This window comes from Rana temporaria (assembly GCF_905171775.1).
Source record: "Rana temporaria chromosome 1 unlocalized genomic scaffold, aRanTem1.1 chr1b, whole genome shotgun sequence".
Lineage (NCBI taxonomy): Eukaryota > Metazoa > Chordata > Amphibia > Anura > Ranidae > Rana > Rana temporaria.
Genome location: NW_024404400.1, coordinates 150430 through 171797, shown reverse-complemented (window position 1 = coordinate 171797; position 21368 = coordinate 150430). Strand labels below are relative to the sequence as shown.

General features: G+C 49.8%; 1 protein-coding gene across 6 annotated transcripts in view; it reads left to right on the top strand.

The window, feature by feature from the left end:
* The window catches only part of LOC120921516 (tropomyosin beta chain-like), a 48141-nt gene that overhangs the window by 14970 nt on the left and 11803 nt on the right, over nt 1-21368 (top strand). For 3 of the 6 annotated variants that reach the window (XM_040334002.1, XM_040334000.1, XM_040333998.1), the window contains exons 3-6: nt 13485-13618; nt 15463-15580; nt 18508-18578; nt 19093-19168. In XM_040334002.1, the coding sequence (XP_040189936.1) occupies nt 13485-13618; nt 15463-15580; nt 18508-18578; nt 19093-19168 (399 nt within the window). The remainder of the gene's footprint in view (nt 1-13484; nt 13619-15462; nt 15581-18507; nt 18579-19092; nt 19169-21368) is intronic. The other 3 variants (XM_040334001.1, XM_040333999.1, XM_040333997.1) reach the window with 1 other exon arrangement.

Below are 21368 nucleotides of genomic sequence, written 5' to 3'. Positions count from 1 at the left end.
TTGGGGGGGATAGGAGCTTGGCAAGGGTTAATGGAAGGGAGGAGGACAATACACAGGGATTACAGGTTTTGAGGGGCATGGGTGGTTGGGAAGGGTTAATGGAAGGGAGGAGGACAATACACGGATAGGACAGGTTTTGGGGGGGATGGGAGGTTGGGAAAGATAATGGATTGGGGGAAATTACATGGAGAGGACAGGTTTTGGGGGGATGGGTGGTTGGGAAAGGTAATGGAAGGGAGGAGGACAATACACGGAGAGGACAGGTTTGGGGGGGGGGGGTGGTTGGGAAAGGTAATGGAAGGGAGGAGGACAATACACGGAGAGGACAGGTTTGGGGGGGTGGGAGGTTGGGAAGGGTTAATGGAAGGGAGGAGGACAGTACACAGAGAGGACAGGTTTTGGGGGGGGTGGGAGGTTGGGAAAGATAATGGATTGGGGGACATTACATGGAGAGGACAGGTTTTGGGGGGGATGGGTGGTTGGGAAAGGTAATGGAAGGGAGGAGGACAATACATGGAGAGGACAGGTTTGGGGGGGGGGGGGGGGGGGGTTGGGAAGGGTTAATGGAAGGGAGGAGGACAGTACACGGAGGTAATGGATTGGGGGACATTACATAGAGAGGGCAGGATGGTTGGGAAGGGTTAATACATAGGCGGGCAGTGGGTGGAGGGAGTGGAGTGGGCAGGGTTAGGTCTCTCTGGGGTGGGTGTAGCGATGTTGGTGGGTCAGTCTCTCAGGAGGACAGGCAGGGAGAAGGGAGTGCTGGTCCAAGATGAGGTATGACAGTGCTGGTCCAGGATGAGGGATGACAGTGCTGGTCCAGGATGAGGGATGACAGTGCTGGTCCAGGATGAGGGATGTCGGGTACAGGAGGGATCACGTCCTCTCTCATTTCTTCTCACGCTCGGTGCTGGCTCTCTCCGGTCTTAACTCTCCGTCTCTGCTGTCTCCCTTCTTATGCTGAACCCATAGGATAGGCTACCTGTCCTCTTCCTATTAGTTGGGTTTAGATGCAGATAGAGCAATGCCGTGTTCCTGGATTTCGGAACATGTGGGGTGTGATGTCAGAAGAGCTGACAATCTATCGATAAGATGTGATTTAGAGGAGACTTGTCTGTAGGTCGGCTCTGCCTGGTGCCCAGTCCATACAGGCGATCAGGAAGAAGATCCAAAACCTACAGAAGTTGGTGGACGATGCCGAGGATCGAGCTGATGCGAAGCAGAGGGAGCTGGCTATAGAGAGAGAAAAACGGGAGAGGGTAAGATCGGGACCAATCAATCTCTGTCCCTGGGATGGACTGTGCCGCTGTGCTGAATGTGGGATGGACTGTGCCGCTGTGCTGAATGTGGGATGGACTGTGCCGATGTGCTGAATGTGGGATGGACTGTGCCGCTGTGCTGAATGTGGGATGGACTGTGCCGCTGTGCTGAATGTGGGATGGACTGTGCCGCTGTGCTAAATGTGGGATGGACTGTGCCGCTGTGCTGAATGTGGGATGGACTGTGCCGAATGTGGGATGGACTGTGCCGCTGTGCTGAATGTGGGATGGACTGTGCCGCTGTGCTGAATGTGGGATGGACTGTGCCGCTGTGCTGAATGTGGGATGGACTGTGCCGCTGTGCTGAATGTGGGATGGACTGTGCCGCTGTGCTAAATGTGGGATGGACTGTGCCGCTGTGCTGAATGTGGGATGGACTGTGCCGAATGTGGGATGGACTGTGCCGATGTGCTGAATGTGGGATGGACTGTGCCGATGTGCTGAATGTGGGATGGACTGTGCCGATGTGCTGAATGTGGGATGGACTGTGCCGGTGTGCTGAATGTGGGATGGACTGTGCCGAATGTGGGATGGACTGTGCCGATGTGCTGAATGTGGGATGGACTGTGCCGATGTGCTGAATGTGGGATGGACTGTGCCGATGTGCTGAATGTGGGATGGACTGTGCTGAATGTGGGATGGACTGTGCTGGGGTGTTTCGCCTCTGTCCCTGAGATCCGTGATCGGTTCCTCAACCACATTTCTTGGGGTGGATTGCACTGGGGGCCTCAACCTCTGTCTCTGGGATAGACTGTGTTCGATCCGTATATAAGATGTGTGTGTATATAAGATGTGTGTATATAAGATGTGTGTGTATATAAGATGTGTGTATATAGGATGTGTGTATATAGGATGTGTGTATAAGATGTGTGTGTATATAGGATGTGTGTATATAAGATGTGTGTATATAAGATGTGTGTATATAAGATGTGTGTATATAAGATGTGTGTGTATATAAGATGTGTGTATATAAGATGTGTGTGTATATAAGATGTGTGTATATATAAGATGTGTGTATATAAGATGTGTGTGTATATAAGATGTGTGTGTATATAAGATGTGTGTATATAGGATGTGTGTATATAGGATGTGTGTGTATATAAGATGTGTGTATATAGGATGTGTGTATATAGGATGTGTGTATATAGGATGTGTGTATAAGATGTGTGTGTATATAGGATGTGTGTATATAAGATGTGTGTATATAAGATGTGTGTATATAGGATGTGTGTATATAAGATGTGTGTGTATATAAGATGTGTGTGTATATAGGATGTGTGTATATAGGATGTGTGTATATAGGATGTGTGTATATAAGATGTGTGTGTATATAAGATGTGTGTGTATATAAGATGTGTGTATATAAGATGTGTGTATATAAGATGTGTGTATATAAGATGTGTGTATATAAGATGTGTGTGTATATAAGATGTGTGTGTATATAGGATGTGTGTATATAGGATGTGTGTGTATATAGGATGTGTGTATATAAGATGTGTGTGTATATAAGATGTGTGTATATAAGATGTGTGTATATAAGATGTGTGTATATAAGATGTGTGTGTATAAGATGTGTGTGTATAAGATGTGTGTATAAGATGTGTGTATAAGATGTGTGTATATAAGATGTGTGTATATAAGATGTGTGTATATAGGATGTGTGTATATAAGATGTGTGTGTATATAAGATGTGTGTGTATATAGGATGTGTGTATATAGGATGTGTGTATATAAGATGTGTGTATATAAGATGTGTGTATATAACATGTGTGTGTATATAAGATGTGTGTGTATATAAGATGTGTGTGTATATAAGATGTGTGTGTATATAAGATGTGTGTGTATATAAGATGTGTGTGTATATAAGATGTGTGTGTATATAAGATGTGTGTGTATATAAGATGTGTGTGTATATAAGATGTGTGTATATAAGATGTGTGTATATAAGATGTGTGTGTATAAGATGTGTGTGTATAAGATGTGTGTATAAGATGTGTGTATAAGATGTGTGTATATAAGATGTGTGTATATAAGATGTGTGTGTATATAAGATGTGTGTGTATATAAGATGTGTGTGTATATAAGATGTGTGTGTATATAGGATGTGTGTGTATATAGGATGTGTGTGTATAAGATGTGTGTATATAGGATGTGTGTGTATAAGATGTGTGTGTATATAAGATGTGTGTATATAAGATGTGTGTGTATATAAGATGTGTGTGTATATAAGATGTGTGTGTATATAAGATGTGTGTGTATATAAGATGTGTGTATATAAGATGTGTGTATATAAGATGTGTGTATATAAGATGTGTGTATATAACGTGTGTGTATATAGGATGTGTGTGTGTAGGATTTATATGGGATGAGCAACTAACACTTACAAGTGAGAAGTGAACAGTAGCAGCCTCCATATTGCCTCAGTAAGGGTTTCCTCCAATGAGCCGTCCCGTCATATTCATGTCATAGGAAGAGGGTCATGTGACCCGTCATATTCATGTCATAGGAAGAGGGTCATGTGACCCGTCATATTCATGTCATAGGAAGAGGGTCATGTGACCCGTCATATTCATGTCATAGGAAGAGGGTCATGTGACCCGTCCCGTCATATTCATGTCATGGGAAGACGGTCATGTGACCCGTCCCGTCATATTCATGTCATGGGAAGAGGGTCATGTGACCCGTCATATTCATGTCATAGGAAGAGGGTCATGTGACCCGTCCCGTCATATTCATGTCATAGGAAGAGGGTCATGTGACCCGTCCCGTCATATTCATGTCATAGGAAGAGGGTCATGTGACCCGTCATATTCATGTCATAGGAAGAGGGTCATGTGACCCGTCATATTCATGTCATAGGAAGAGGGTCATGTGACCCGTCCCGTCATATTCATGTCATAGGAAGAGGGTCATGTGACCCGTCCCGTCATATTCATGTCATAGGAAGAGGGTCATGTGACCCGTCATATTCATGTCATAGGAAGAGGGTCATGTGACCCGTCATATTCATGTCATAGGAAGAGGGTCATGTGACCCGTCATATTCATGTCATAGGAAGAGGGTCATGTGACCCGTCCCGTCATATTCATGTCATAGGAAGAGGGTCATGTGACCCGTCCCGTCATATTCATGTCATAGGAAGAGGGTCACGTGACCCGTCCCGTCATGTTCATGTCATAGGAAGAGGGTCACGTGACCCGTCCCGTCATGTTCATGTCATAGGAAGAGGGTCACGTGACCCGTCCCGTCATATTCATGTCATAGGAAGAGGGTCATGTGACCCGTCATATTCATGTCATAGGAAGAGGGTCATGTGACCCGTCATATTCATGTCATAGGAAGAGGGTCATGTGACCCGTCATATTCATGTCATAGGAAGAGGGTCATGTGACCCGTCCCGTCATATTCATGTCATAGGAAGAGGGTCATGTGACCCGTCCCGTCATATTCATGTCATAGGAAGAGGGTCACGTGACCCGTCCCGTCATGTTCATGTCATAGGAAGAGGGTCACGTGACCCGTCCCGTCATGTTCATGTCATAGGAAGAGGGTCACGTGACCCGTCCCGTCATATTCATGTCATAGGAAGAGGGTCATGTGACCCGTCATATTCATGTCATAGGAAGAGGGTCATGTGACCCGTCATATTCATGTCATAGGAAGAGGGTCATGTGACCCGTCATATTCATGTCATAGGAAGAGGGTCATGTGACCCGTCATATTCATGTCATAGGAAGAGGGTCATGTGACCCGTCCCGTCATATTCATGTCATAGGAAGAGGGTCATGTGACCCGTCCCGTCATATTCATGTCATGGGAAGACGGTCATGTGACCCGTCCCGTCATATTCATGTCATAGGAAGAGGGTCATGTGACCCATCCCGTCATATTCATGTCATAGGAAGAGGGTCATGTGACCCGTCATATTCATGTCATAGGAAGAGGGTCACGTGACCCGTCCCGTCATATTCATGTCATAGGAGGAGGGTCATGTGACCCGTCATATTCATGTCATGGGAAGACGGTCACGTGACCCGTCCCGTCATGTTCATGTCATAGGAAGAGGGTCATGTGACCCGTCCCGTCATATTCATGTCATAGGAAGAGGGTCATGTGACCCGTCCCGTCATATTCATGTCATAGGAAGAGGGTCATGTGACCCGTCATATTCATGTCATAGGAAGAGGGTCACGTGACCCGTCCCGTCATGTTCATGTCATAGGAAGAGGGTCATGTGACCCGTCATATTCATGTCATAGGAAGAGGGTCATGTGACCCGTCATATTCATGTCATAGGAAGAGGGTCACGTGACCCGTCCCGTCATATTCATGTCATAGGAGGAGGGTCATGTGACCCGTCATATTCATGTCATAGGAAGAGGGTCATGTGACCCGTCCCGTCATATTCATGTCATAGGAAGAGGGTCATGTGACCCGTCCCGTCATATTCATGTCATAGGAAGAGGGTCATGTGACCCGTCATATTCATGTCATAGGAAGAGGGTCACGTGACCCGTCCCGTCATATTCATGTCATAGGAAGAGGGTCACGTGACCCGTCCCGTCATATTCATGTCATAGGAGGAGGGTCATGTGACCCGTCCCGTCATATTCATGTCATGGGAAGAGGGTCATGTGACCCGTCCCGTCATATCCATGTCATAGGAAGAGGGTCATGTGACCCGTCCCGTCATATTCATGTCATAGGAAGAGGGTCATGTGACCCGTCCCGTCATATTCATGTTATAGGAAGAGGGTCATGTGACCCGTCCCGTCATATTCATGTCATGGGAAGAGGGTCATGTGACCCGTCATATTCATGTCATAGGAAGAGGGTCATGTGACCCGTCCCGTCATATTCATGTCATAGGAAGAGGGTCATGTGACCCGTCCCGTCATATTCATGTCATAGGAAGAGGGTCATGTGACCCGTCATATTCATGTCATAGGAGGAGGGTCATGTGACCCGTCATATTCATGTCATAGGAAGACGGTCATGTGACCCGTCCCGTCATATTCATGTCATAGGAAGAGGGTCACGTGACCCGTCCCGTCATATTCATGTCATAGGAAGAGGGTCACGTGACCCGTCCCGTCATATTCATGTCATAGGAAGAGGGTCATGTGACCCGTCCCGTCATATTCATGTCATAGGAAGAGGGTCATGTGACCCGTCCCGTCATATTCATGTCATAGGAAGAGGGTCATGTGACCCGTCATATTCATGTCATAGGAGGAGGGTCATGTGACCCGTCCCGTCATATTCATGTCATAGGAAGAGGGTCATGTGACCCGTCATATTCATGTCATAGGAGGAGGGTCATGTGACCCGTCATATTCATGTCATAGGAGGAGGGTCATGTGACCCGTCATATTCATGTCATAGGAAGAGGGTCATGTGACCCGTCATATTCATGTCATAGGAGGAGGGTCATGTGACCCGTCATATTCATGTCATAGGAGGAGGGTCATGTGACCCGTCCCGTCATATTCATGTCATAGGAGGAGGGTCATGTGACCCGTCATATTCATGTCATAGGAAGAGGGTCATGTGACCCGTCCTGTCATATTCATGTCATAGGAAGAGGGTCATGTGACCCGTCATATTCATGTCATAGGAAGAGGGTCACGTGACCCGTCCCGTCATATTCATGTCATAGGAGGAGGGTCATGTGACCCGTCATATTCATGTCATAGGAGGAGGGTCATGTGACCCGTCATATTCATGTCATAGGAAGAGGGTCACGTGACCCGTCATATTCATGTCATAGGAAGAGGGTCATGTGACCCGTCATATTCATGTCATAGGAAGAGGGTCATGTGACCCGTCCCGTCATATTCATGTCATAGGAAGAGGGTCATGTGACCCGTCATATTCATGTCATAGGAAGAGGGTCACGTGACCCGTCCCGTCATGTTCATGTCATAGGAAGAGGGTCATGTGACCCGTCCCGTCATATTCATGTCATAGGAAGAGGGTCATGTGACCCGTCATATTCATGTCATAGGAAGAGGGTCACGTGACCCGTCCCGTCATATTCATGTCATAGGAAGAGGGTCACGTGACCCGTCCCGTCATATTCATGTCATAGGAAGAGGGTCATGTGACCCGTCCCGTCATATTCATGTCATAGGAAGAGGGTCATGTGACCCGTCCCGTCATATTCATGTCATAGGAAGAGGGTCATGTGACCCGTCATATTCATGTCATAGGAGGAGGGTCATGTGACCCGTCCCGTCATATTCATGTCATAGGAAGAGGGTCATGTGACCCGTCATATTCATGTCATAGGAGGAGGGTCATGTGACCCGTCATATTCATGTCATAGGAGGAGGGTCATGTGACCCGTCATATTCATGTCATAGGAAGAGGGTCATGTGACCCGTCATATTCATGTCATAGGAGGAGGGTCATGTGACCCGTCATATTCATGTCATAGGAGGAGGGTCATGTGACCCGTCCCGTCATATTCATGTCATAGGAGGAGGGTCATGTGACCCGTCATATTCATGTCATAGGAAGAGGGTCATGTGACCCGTCCTGTCATATTCATGTCATAGGAAGAGGGTCATGTGACCCGTCATATTCATGTCATAGGAAGAGGGTCACGTGACCCGTCCCGTCATATTCATGTCATAGGAGGAGGGTCATGTGACCCGTCATATTCATGTCATAGGAGGAGGGTCATGTGACCCGTCATATTCATGTCATAGGAAGAGGGTCACGTGACCCGTCATATTCATGTCATAGGAAGAGGGTCATGTGACCCGTCATATTCATGTCATAGGAAGAGGGTCATGTGACCCGTCCCGTCATATTCATGTCATAGGAAGAGGGTCATGTGACCCGTCATATTCATGTCATAGGAAGAGGGTCACGTGACCCGTCCCGTCATGTTCATGTCATAGGAAGAGGGTCATGTGACCCGTCCCGTCATATTCATGTCATAGGAAGAGGGTCATGTGACCCGTCATATTCATGTCATAGGAAGAGGGTCACGTGACCCGTCCCGTCATATTCATGTCATAGGAGGAGGGTCATGTGACCCGTCATATTCATGTCATAGGAAGAGGGTCATGTGACCCGTCCCGTCATATTCATGTCATGGGAAGACGGTCATGTGACCCGTCCCGTCATATTCATGTCATAGGAAGAGGGTCATGTGACCCGTCCCGTCATATTCATGTCATAGGAAGAGGGTCACGTGACCCGTCCCGTCATATTCATGTCATAGGAAGAGGATCATGTGACCCGTCCCGTCATATTCATGTCATAGGAAGAAGGTCATGTGTCCCGTCCCGTCATATTCATGTCATAGGAAGAGGGTCATGTGACCCGTCCCGTCATATTCATGTCATAGGAAGAGGGTCATGTGACCCGTCATATTCATGTCACAGGAGGAGGGTCACGTGACCCGTCCCGTCATATTCATGTCATAGGAAGAGGGTCACGTGACCCGTCCCGTCATATTCATGTCATAGGAAGAGGGTCATGTGACCCGTCATATTCATGTCATAGGAAGAGGGTCACGTGACCCGTCCCGTCATATTCATGTCATAGGAAGAGGGTCACGTGACCCGTCCCGTCATATTCATGTCATAGGAAGAGGGTCATGTGACCCGTCCCGTCATATTCATGTCATAGGAAGAGGGTCATGTGACCCGTCATATTCATGTCATAGGAAGAGGGTCACGTGACCCGTCCCGTCATATTCATGTCATAGGAGGAGGGTCATGTGACCCGTCCCGTCATATTCATGTCATAGGAGGAGGGTCATGTGACCCGTCATATTCATGTCATAGGAAGAGGGTCATGTGACCCGTCCCGTCATATTCATGTCATAGGAAGAGGGTCATGTGACCCGTCCCGTCATATTCATGTCATAGGAAGAGGGTCATGTGACCCGTCCCGTCATATTCATGTCATAGGAAGAGGGTCATGTGACCCGTCATATTCATGTCATAGGAAGAGGGTCACGTGACCCGTCCCGTCATATTCATGTCATAGGAAGAGGGTCACGTGACCCGTCCCGTCATATTCATGTCATAGGAGGAGGGTCATGTGACCCGTCCCGTCATATTCATGTCATGGGAAGAGGGTCATGTGACCCGTCCCGTCATATCCATGTCATAGGAAGAGGGTCATGTGACCCGTCCCGTCATATTCATGTCATAGGAAGAGGGTCATGTGACCCGTCCCGTCATATTCATGTTATAGGAAGAGGGTCATGTGACCCGTCCCGTCATATTCATGTCATGGGAAGAGGGTCATGTGACCCGTCATATTCATGTCATAGGAAGAGGGTCATGTGACCCGTCCCGTCATATTCATGTCATAGGAAGAGGGTCATGTGACCCGTCCCGTCATATTCATGTCATAGGAAGAGGGTCATGTGACCCGTCATATTCATGTCATAGGAGGAGGGTCATGTGACCCGTCATATTCATGTCATAGGAAGACGGTCATGTGACCCGTCCCGTCATATTCATGTCATAGGAAGAGGGTCACGTGACCCGTCCCGTCATATTCATGTCATAGGAAGAGGGTCACGTGACCCGTCCCGTCATATTCATGTCATAGGAAGAGGGTCATGTGACCCGTCCCGTCATATTCATGTCATAGGAAGAGGGTCATGTGACCCGTCCCGTCATATTCATGTCATAGGAAGAGGGTCATGTGACCCGTCATATTCATGTCATAGGAAGAGGGTCATGTGACCCGTCATATTCATGTCATAGGAGGAGGGTCATGTGACCCGTCATATTCATGTCATGGGAAGACGGTCATGTGACCCGTCCCGTCATATTCATGTCATAGGAAGAGGGTCACGTGACCCGTCCCGTCATATTCATGTCATAGGAAGAGGGTCATGTGACCCGTCATATTCATGTCACAGGAGGAGGGTCACGTGACCCGTCCCGTCATATTCATGTCATAGGAAGAGGGTCATGTGACCCGTCATATTCATGTCATAGGAAGAGGGTCACGTGACCCGTCCCGTCATATTCATGTCATAGGAAGAGGGTCATGTGACCCGTCATATTCATGTCATAGGAGGAGGGTCATGTGACCCGTCATATTCATGTCATAGGAAGAGGGTCATGTGACCCGTCCCGTCATATTCATGTCATAGGAAGAGGGTCATGTGACCCGTCCCGTCATATTCATGTCATAGGAAGAGGGTCATGTGACCCGTCCCGTCATATTCATGTCATAGGAAGAGGGTCATGTGACCCGTCCCGTCATATTCATGTCATGGGAAGAGGGTCATGTGACCCGTCATATTCATGTCATAGGAAGAGGGTCATGTGACCCGTCCCGTCATATTCATGTCATAGGAAGAGGGTCATGTGACCCGTCCCGTCATATTCATGTCATAGGAAGAGGGTCATGTGACCCGTCATATTCATGTCATAGGAAGAGGGTCACGTGACCCGTCCCGTCATATTCATGTCATAGGAAGAGGGTCACGTGACCCGTCCCGTCATATTCATGTCATAGGAGGAGGGTCATGTGACCCGTCCCGTCATATTCATGTCATGGGAAGAGGGTCATGTGACCCGTCCCGTCATATCCATGTCATAGGAAGAGGGTCATGTGACCCGTCCCGTCATATTCATGTCATAGGAAGAGGGTCACGTGACCCGTCCCGTCATATTCATGTCATAGGAAGAGGGTCATGTGACCCGTCATATTCATGTCATAGGAAGAGGGTCACGTGACCCGTCCCGTCATATTCATGTCATAGGAAGAGGGTCACGTGACCCGTCCCGTCATATTCATGTCATAGGAGGAGGGTCATGTGACCCGTCCCGTCATATTCATGTCATGGGAAGAGGGTCATGTGACCCGTCCCGTCATATCCATGTCATAGGAAGAGGGTCATGTGACCCGTCCCGTCATATTCATGTCATAGGAGGAGGGTCATGTGACCCGTCATATTCATGTCATAGGAAGAGGGTCACGTGACCCGTCCCGTCATATTCATGTCATAGGAAGAGGGTCATGTGACCCGTCCCGTCATATTCATGTCATGGGAAGAGGGTCATGTGACCCGTCATATTCATGTCATAGGAAGAGGGTCATGTGACCCGTCCCGTCATATTCATGTCATAGGAAGAGGGTCACGTGACCCGTCCCGTCATATTCATGTCATAGGAAGAGGGTCACGTGACCCGTCCCGTCATATTCATGTCATAGGAAGAGGGTCATGTGACCCGTCCCGTCATATTCATGTCATAGGAAGAGGGTCATGTGACCCGTCCCGTCATATTCATGTCATAGGAAGAGGGTCATGTGACCCGTCATATTCATGTCATAGGAGGAGGGTCATGTGACCCGTCATATTCATGTCATAGGAAGAGGGTCATGTGACCCGTCATATTCATGTCATAGGAGGAGGGTCATGTGACCCGTCATATTCATGTCATAGGAGGAGGGTCATGTGACCCGTCATATTCATGTCATAGGAAGAGGGTCATGTGACCCGTCCTGTCATATTCATGTCATAGGAAGAGGGTCATGTGACCCGTCATATTCATGTCATGGGAAGAGGGTCATGTGACCCGTCATATTCATGTCATAGGAAGAGGGTCATGTGACCCGTCATATTCATGTCATAGGAGGAGGGTCATGTGACCCGTCATATTCATGTCATAGGAGGAGGGTCATGTGACCCGTCATATTCATGTCATAGGAAGAGGGTCATGTGACCCGTCCCGTCATATTCATGTCATAGGAAGAGGGTCATGTGACCCGTCCCGTCATATTCATGTCATAGGAAGAGGGTCACGTGACCCGTCCCGTCATGTTCATGTCATAGGAAGAGGGTCACGTGACCCGTCCCGTCATATTCATGTCATAGGAAGAGGGTCATGTGACCCGTCATATTCATGTCATAGGAAGAGGGTCATGTGACCCGTCATATTCATGTCATAGGAAGAGGGTCATGTGACCCGTCCCGTCATATTCATGTCATAGGAAGAGGGTCATGTGACCCGTCCCGTCATATTCATGTCATAGGAAGAGGGTCATGTGACCCGTCATATTCATGTCATAGGAAGAGGGTCATGTGACCCGTCCCGTCATATTCATGTCATAGGAAGAGGGTCATGTGACCCGTCCCGTCATATTCATGTCATAGGAAGAGGGTCACGTGACCCGTCCCGTCATGTTCATGTCATAGGAAGAGGGTCACGTGACCCGTCCCGTCATATTCATGTCATAGGAAGAGGGTCATGTGACCCGTCATATTCATGTCATAGGAAGAGGGTCATGTGACCCGTCATATTCATGTCATAGGAAGAGGGTCATGTGACCCGTCCCGTCATATTCATGTCATAGGAAGAGGGTCATGTGACCCGTCCCGTCATATTCATGTCATAGGAAGAGGGTCACGTGACCCGTCCCGTCATGTTCATGTCATAGGAAGAGGGTCATGTGACCCGTCCCGTCATATTCATGTCATAGGAAGAGGGTCATGTGACCCGTCATATTCATGTCATAGGAAGAGGGTCATGTGACCCGTCATATTCATGTCATAGGAGGAGGGTCATGTGACCCGTCATATTCATGTCATAGGAAGAGGGTCATGTGACCCGTCATATTCATGTCATAGGAAGAGGGTCATGTGACCCGTCATATTCATGTCATAGGAAGAGGGTCACGTGACCCGTCCCGTCATATTCATGTCATAGGAAGAGGGTCATGTGACCCGTCATATTCATGTCATAGGAAGAGGGTCATGTGACCCGTCCCGTCATATTCATGTCATAGGAAGAGGGTCATGTGACCCGTCATATTCATGTCATAGGAAGAGGGTCATGTGACCCGTCCCGTCATATTCATGTCATAGGAAGAGGGTCACGTGACCCGTCCCGTCATATTCATGTCATAGGAAGAGCGTCATGTGACCCGTCATATTCATGTCATAGGAAGAGGGTCATGTGACCCGTCATATTCATGTCATAGGAAGAGGGTCATGTGACCCGTCATATTCATGTCATAGGAAGAGGGTCATGTGACCCGTCATATTCATGTCATAGGAGGAGGGTCATGTGACCCGTCATATTCATGTCATAGGAGGAGGGTCATGTGACCCGTCCCGTCATATTCATGTCATGTGACCTGTCATATTTATGAACCTTCCTCTTCTCCTTCTCTCAGGCTGAATCGGATGTGGCCTCTCTGAACAGACGCATCCAGCTGGTAGAGGAAGAGTTGGATCGCGCCCAGGAACGATTGGCAACAGGTCTGCAGAAACTGGAGGAAACTGAGAAGGCTGTGGATGAGAGCGAAAGGTATGTCTGGTGCCCAGTCACTAAATACACGCATCCCATTGGTCGACACAGACATGGGATCCACTCAGAACATGATATCTGGTGCCCAGTCAAGACATGGGATCATACTTATCCTCTTCCCTAGGAGATGGGACTTTGTGCTCACCTGGGACAAGGGATCTAGTGACCACCTTTGACATGGGATCTAATGCTCACCTGGGACATGGGATCTAGTGCTCACCTGGGACAAGGGATCTAGTAACCACCTTTGACATGGGATCTAATGCTCACCTGGGACATGGGATCTAGTGCCGTCCTGGGACATGGGATCTAATGCTCACCTGGGACATGGGATCTAATGCTCACCTGGGACATGGGATCTAATGCTCACCTGGGACATGGGATCTAATGCTCACCTGGGACATGGGATCTAGTGCTCATCTGGGACAAGGGATCTAGTGCCGTCCTGGGACATGGGATCTAGTGCTCATCTGGGACAAGGGATAAAGTGACCACCTAGGACAAGACACTTAGTGCTCTCCTGGAACACAGGATCTAGTGCTCCCCTGGGACAAGGGATCTATTGCTCACCTGGGAAAAAGGATATATTACTTACATGGGACAAGGGATCTAGTATCTACCTGGGAAATGGAATCTAATGTTTTTACCTGGGACATGAGATCTAGTGTTCACCTGGGACATGGGATCTAGTGCTTACCTGGGACACAGGAACTAGTGCTCACCTGTGATACGGGATCTAGTGCTCACCTGGGACATGTGATCTAGTGCTCATCTGGGACACGGGATCTAATGCTCACTTGGGACACAGTATCTAGTGCTCACCTGAGAGACAGGATCTAGTGCCCACCAGAGACAAGGGATCTAGTGCACACCTGGGAAAAGGGATATAGTTTCCACCTGGGACATGGGATCTAGTGCCAACCTGGGACATGGGGTCTAGTTCTCACCTGGGACACTGTATCTAGTGCCCACCTGGGACATTGGCTTTAGTACCTACTTGGGACACAGGATCTATTGCCCACCTGGGACATGGGATCTAGTGCTCATCTTGGATAAGGGACCTAGTGCTCACCTGGGACATGGGACCTAGTGCTCACTTAAGACACTGTATCTAGTGCCCACCTGGGACACGGGATTTAGTACCTACTTGGGACACAGGATCTATTGCCCACCTTGGACATGGGATCTAGTGCTCACCTTGGATAAGGGACCTAGTGCTCACTCAGGACACTGTATCTAGTGCCCACCTGGGACATGGGCTTTAGTACCTACTTGGGACACAGGATCTATTGCCCACCTGGGACATGGGATCTAGTGCTCATCTTGGATAAGGGACCTAGTGCTCACCTGGGACATGGGATCTAGTGCTCACCTGGGACATGGGATCTAGTGCTCACTTGGGACAAGGGATCTAGGGCCACCTGGGAACGGGATCCAGTGCTCATCTGGGACAAGGAACCTAGTGTTCATGAAGACACGCCCACCATACAATGTGTGTGGCCAAATTTAGAGCCAATGCTTGTCATGTGATGCAATGGTTGTTTTTCTGTGTTCCAAAACTTTTCTCTGGCTGACCTTCATATTCCCCCGCCCCCAATACCCCGCCCCCGAGGCCCCGCCCCCCCGGGACAAATCCGTCTTCTACATGTGACAGGAATTCCCGGCTTCTTATTGGTGTGGTGGGGCGTGTAAGGTCCAATGATAATGAATGGGCCGTCACTCCTATGAAATGTCTCTCGGCACATGGCAGGCGGGGGTTAAGAATGGTCCCAAATGTTTCTACAATCCGGTCATTTCCAGTTTGGTTCCGTTGGATCTTATATGTGAAAACGTTTCTCTTTCAGAGGAATGAAGGTCATTGAGAACAGAGCCAGCAAAGATGAAGAGAAGATGCATGACCAGGACCTGCAGCTGAAAGAGGCCAAGCATGTGGCTGAGGACTCTGACAGGAAGTATGAAGAGGTAGGTTCTCCATCAATGGAGGTCGCTAGTTCACAACGAGCGCCCTTTATCTTCATCTTAGAGCTCAGCTATGGGTGCCTTGTATCTCCAATCACTGGAGCTCACCCGTCCATCATGGGTGCCTTGTATCTCCAATCATCGGAGCTCACCTGTCCATCATGGGTGCCTTGTATCTCCAATCATCGGAGCTCACCCGTCCATCATGGGTGCCTTGTATCCCCAATCACTGGAGCTCACCCGTCCATCATGGGTGCCTTGTATCTCCAATCATTGGAGCTCACCCGTCCATCATGGGTGCCTTGTATCTCCAATCATCGGAGCTCACCCGTCCATCATGGGTGCCTTGTATCCCCAATCACTGGAGCTCACCCGTCCATCATGGGTGCCTTGTATCTCCAATCATTCGAGCTCCCCCGTCCATCATGGGTGCCTTGTATCTCCAATCATTCGAGCTCACCCGTCCATCATGGGTGCCTTGTATCTCCAATCATTCGAGCTCCCCCGTCCATCATGGGTGCCTTGTATCTCCAATCATTGGAGCTCACCCGTCCATCATGGGTGCCTTGTATCTCCAATCATTGGAGCTCACCCGTCCATCATGGGTGCCTTGTATCTCCAATCATTGGAGCTCACCCGTCCATCATGGGTGCCTTGTATCTCCAATCATTGGAGCTCACCCGTCCATCATGGGTGCCTTGTATCTCCAATCATTGGAGCTCACCCGTCCATCATGGGTGCCTTGTATCTCCAATCATTGGAGCTCACCCGTCCATCATGGGTGCCTTGTATCTCCAATCATCGGAGCTCACCCGTCCATCATGGGTGCCTTGTATCTCAAATCATCGGAGCTCACCCGTCCATCATGGGTGCCTTGTATCTCAAATCATCGGAGCTCACCCGTCCATCATGGGTGCCTTGTATCTCCAATCATCGGAGCTCACCCGTCCATCATGGGTGCCTTGTATCTCCAATCATCGGAGCTCACCCGTCCATCATGGGTGCCTTGTATCTCCAATCATCGGAGCTCACCTGTCCATCATGGGTGCCTTGTATCTCCAATCATCGGAGCTCACCCGTCCATCATGGGTGCCTTGTATCTCCAATCATTGGAGCTCACCCGTCCATCATGGGTGCCTTGTATCTCCAATCATCGGAGCTCACCCGTCCATCATGGGTGCCTTGTATCTCCAATCATTGGAGCTCACCCGTCCATCATGGGTGCCTTGTATCTCCAATCATCAGAGCTCATCCGTCCATCATGGGTGCCTTGTATCTCCAATCATTGGAGCTCACCCGTCCATCATGGGTGCCTTGTATCTCCAATCATTGGAGCTCCCCCGTCCATCATGGGTGCCTTGTATCTCCAATCATCGGAGCTCACCCGTCCATCATGGGTGCCTTGTATCTCCAATCATTGGAGCTCCCCCGTCCATCATGGGTGCCTTGTATCTCCAATCATCGGAGCTCACTTGTCCATCATGGGTGCCTTGTATCTCCAATCACTGGAGCTCACCCGTCCATCATGGGTGCCTTGTATCTCCAATCATTGGAGCTCACCCGTCCATCATGAGTGCCTTGTAAACCCATAATTGGAGCTCACCCGTCCATCATGGGTGCCTTGTATCTCCAATCATTGGAGCTCACCCGTCCATCATGGGTGCCTTGTATCTCCAATCATCGGATCTCACCCGTCCATCATGGGTGCCTTGTATCTCCAATCATCGGAGCTCACCCGTCCATCATGGGTGCCTTGTATCTCCAATCATTGGAGCTCACCCGTCCATCATGGGTGCCTTGTATCTCCAATCATTGGAGCTCACCCGTCCATCATGGGTGCCTTGTATCTCCAATCATTGGAGCTCACCTGTCCATCATGGGTGCCTTGTATCTCCAATCATTGGAGCTCACCTGTCCATCATGGGTGCCTTGTATCTCCAATCATTGGAGCTCACCCGTCCATCATGAGTGCCTTGTATCTCCAATCATTGGAGCTCACCCTGGCCGTCCATCATGAGTGCCTTGTATCTCCAATCATTGGAGCTCACCCGTCCATCATGGGTGCCTTGTATCTCCAATCATTGGAGCTCACCCGTCCATCATGGGTGCCTTGTATCTCCAATCATTGGAGCTCACCCATCCATCATGGGTGCCTTGTATCTCCAATCATTGGAGCTCACCCGTCCATCATGGGTGCCTTGTATCTCCAATCATTGGAGCTCACCCGTCCATCATGAGTGCCTTGTATCTCCAATCATTGGAGCTCACCCGTCCATCATGGGTGCCTTGTATCTCCAATCATCGGAGCTCACCCGTCCATCATGGGTGCCTTGTATCTCCAATCATCGGAGCTCACCCGTCTATCATGGGTGCCTTGTATCTCCAATCATTGGAGCTCACCCGTCCATCATGAGTGCCTTGTATCTCCAATCATTGGAGCTCACCCGTCCATCATGGGTGCCTTGTATCTCCAATCATTGGAGCTCACCCGTCCATCATGGGTGCCTTGTATCTCCAATCATTGGAGCTCACCCGTCCATCATGAGTGCCTTGTATCTCCAATCATCGGAGCTCACCCGTCCATCATGGGTGCCTTGTATCCCCAATCACTGGAGCTCACCCGTCCATCATGGGTGCCTTGTATCTCCAATCATTGGAGCTCACCCGTCCATCATGAGTGCCTTGTAAACCCATAATTGGAGCTCACCTGTCCATCATGGGTGCCTTGTATCTCCAATCATCGGAGCTCACCCGTCCATCATGAGTGCCTTGTAAACCCATAATTGGAGCATTGTTGGGATCCCGCCCCCCATTATCTGGGTTGGTTATTTCCACAATCCCACCCCATCTATGACAAAGAATATAACATGTCTTTACCAACCAATGTTCTGTATAGACAATTCTCACACATTGGATTTGTATGTTCGCAGGTTGCCCGGAAATTGGTGGTAATTGAGACAGAGCTGGAACGATCTGAGGAGAGAGCTGAAGTCGCTGAGAGGTGAGCCACTTTCCATGAAGGGAAGTCATGATGCTGGTAGGAGTGTTAGTATGGCAAAAGGGGTATCATGGGACGAGAAGCCTCAGTACTGAAGTCTTGATGTTTTCGACTCAATGTCTTGAAGGTCAGGAGGTCTCAGTATTGGAGTCTAAAAGTCTCTGACCAGAGTCTTGAGGTCTCAGTACTGGAGTCCTAGAGTCTCTGACCAGAGTCTTGAAGTCTCAGTACTGGAGTCTCTGATCTGGAGTATTGAAATCTCTGACCCAGAGTCTTGAAGTCTCAGTACTGGAGTCCTAGAGTCTCTGATATGGAGTATTAAAGTCCTGAACCCGTAGTACTGACGTTTAGGACCCGGAGTATTGATGTCTCTAATTGTAAGGTCTCTGACCCGGAGGATATAGCTGGTTGGGTCAGTAACAAGTCCATCTGTAAATTTCTCTTTATTGATGATTGTTAGCAGAGACTCTCCCTCCATCCCTCTTCTCATAACGTTCTTCCATTTCTCCTTTCCAAGTCGTTACCGAGAGTTAGAGATAGAACTGCGAACAATGGACCAAGCCTTGAAATCTCTGATAGCGGCAGAGGAAGAGGTACCGGAGAGGAGACTCTTTCTTCTGTCTCTTCCCCTGTCTCTCTATTTATCTATGATATCTCTCCTCTGATCACACTCATTTCCTGCGGCATCCACACAGTGGCGCTATCTCAAGCCTTTCTATAGCACAGAAAGGACAAACCCCCGAGATGGAGGTCCAATCTGAGTGCATGGCAGACACTTGTGTCCTTCATATGATAAATGAATGTTCTCCTCTCTATGCAATGCTCATACCCCCCTGTACCCCCCCCTTCCATACTCTACCACCCACACCCCCTCTACCATACACCCCTCTACCACCCATACACCCCTCTACCACCCACACCCTACCATACACCCCTCTTCCACCCATACCCCCCTACCATACACCCCTCTACCATCCACACCCCCTCTACCATACACCCCTCTACCACCCATACCCCCCTACCATACACCCCTCTACCACCCACACCCCCTCTACCATACCCCCCTCTACCCCCCCTTCCATACACCCCTCTACCACCCACACACCCCTACCATACACCCCTCTACCACCCACACCCCCTTACCATACACCCCTCTACCACCCACACCCCCCTCTACCCCCCCTTCCATACACCCCTCTACCATCCATACCCCCCTTCCATACACCCCTCTACCACCCATACCCCCCTACCATACACCCCTATAACCCCCCTATAACCCCCCCTACCATACACCCCTCTACCACCCATACCCCCCTACCATACACCCCTCTACCACCCACACCCCCCTTCCATACACCCCTCTACCACCCATACCCCCCTACCATACACCCCTCTACCACCCATACCCCCCTACCATACACCCCTCTACCCCCTATAACCCCCCTACCATACACCCCTCTACCCCCTATAACCCCCCTACCATACACCCCTCTACCCCCTATAACCCCCCCTACCATACACCCCTCTATCACCCATACTCTCTACCATACACGCCTCTACCACCCTTACCCCCCTACCATTCACCCCTCTACCCCCTATAACCCCCCCCTACCATACACCCCTCTACCCCCTATAACCTCCCCTACCATACACCCCTCTACCTCCCATACCCCCCTTCCATACACCCCTCTACCATCCATACCCCCTATCATACACCCCTCTACCACCCTTATCCCCCCTATCATACACCCCTCTACCACCCATACCTCCCCCCCCCCATTATACACCCCTCTACCCCCTATAACCTCCCCCTACCATACATCCCTCTACCACCCATCCCCCCTACCTTACCCCCCTCTACCACCTATAACCCCCCTACCATACATCCCTCTACCCCTATGACTCCCCCTACCATACCCCCCTCTACCCCCTATAACCCCCCCCCTCTACCATACACCCCTCTACCACACATACCCCCCTACCAAACATCCCTCTATCACCCATACCCCTCTATCACCCATACCCTCTACCATACACCCCCCCCCTACTATGCACCCCTCTACCACCCATACCCCCTTCTTCCATACACCCCTCTACCATCCATACCCCCTTCTTCCATACACCCCTCTACCACCCATACCCCCCTTCCATACACCCCTCTACCACCCATGACCCCCCTCTCCTCCATACCCTGCTAACCTACAACCCATTACTACTTTCCCACCCTGCACTCATTGCTTTAACCCCCCTTCCATACACCTCTCTACCCCCTATTCACCCCCCCCCCCCACTTCCAGCTACCCCTCTACCACCCATACCCCCCGCCCCCCTACCATACACCCGTCTACCACCCATACCCCCCTACCATACACCCTTCTATCACCCACACCCCCCCCCCACTATACACCCCTCTACCATCCATACCCCCTCCTTCCATACACCCATCTACCACCCATACCCCCGCCCCCCTACCATACACCCCTCTACCACCCATACCCCCCTACCATACACCCTTCTATCACCCCCACCCCCCCCCCCCCCCACCATACACCCCTCTACCACCCATACCCCCTCCTTCCATACACCCCTCTACCACCCATACCCCCCTTCCATACACCTCTCTACCACCCATACCCCCCCTTCCATACACCCCTCTACCACCCATACACCCCATTACCACCCATGACCCCCCTCTCCTCCATACCCTGCTAACCTACAACCCATTACTACTTTCCCACCCTGCACACATTGCTTTACACCCTCTCAAGCCTTTCTATAGCACAGACAGGACAA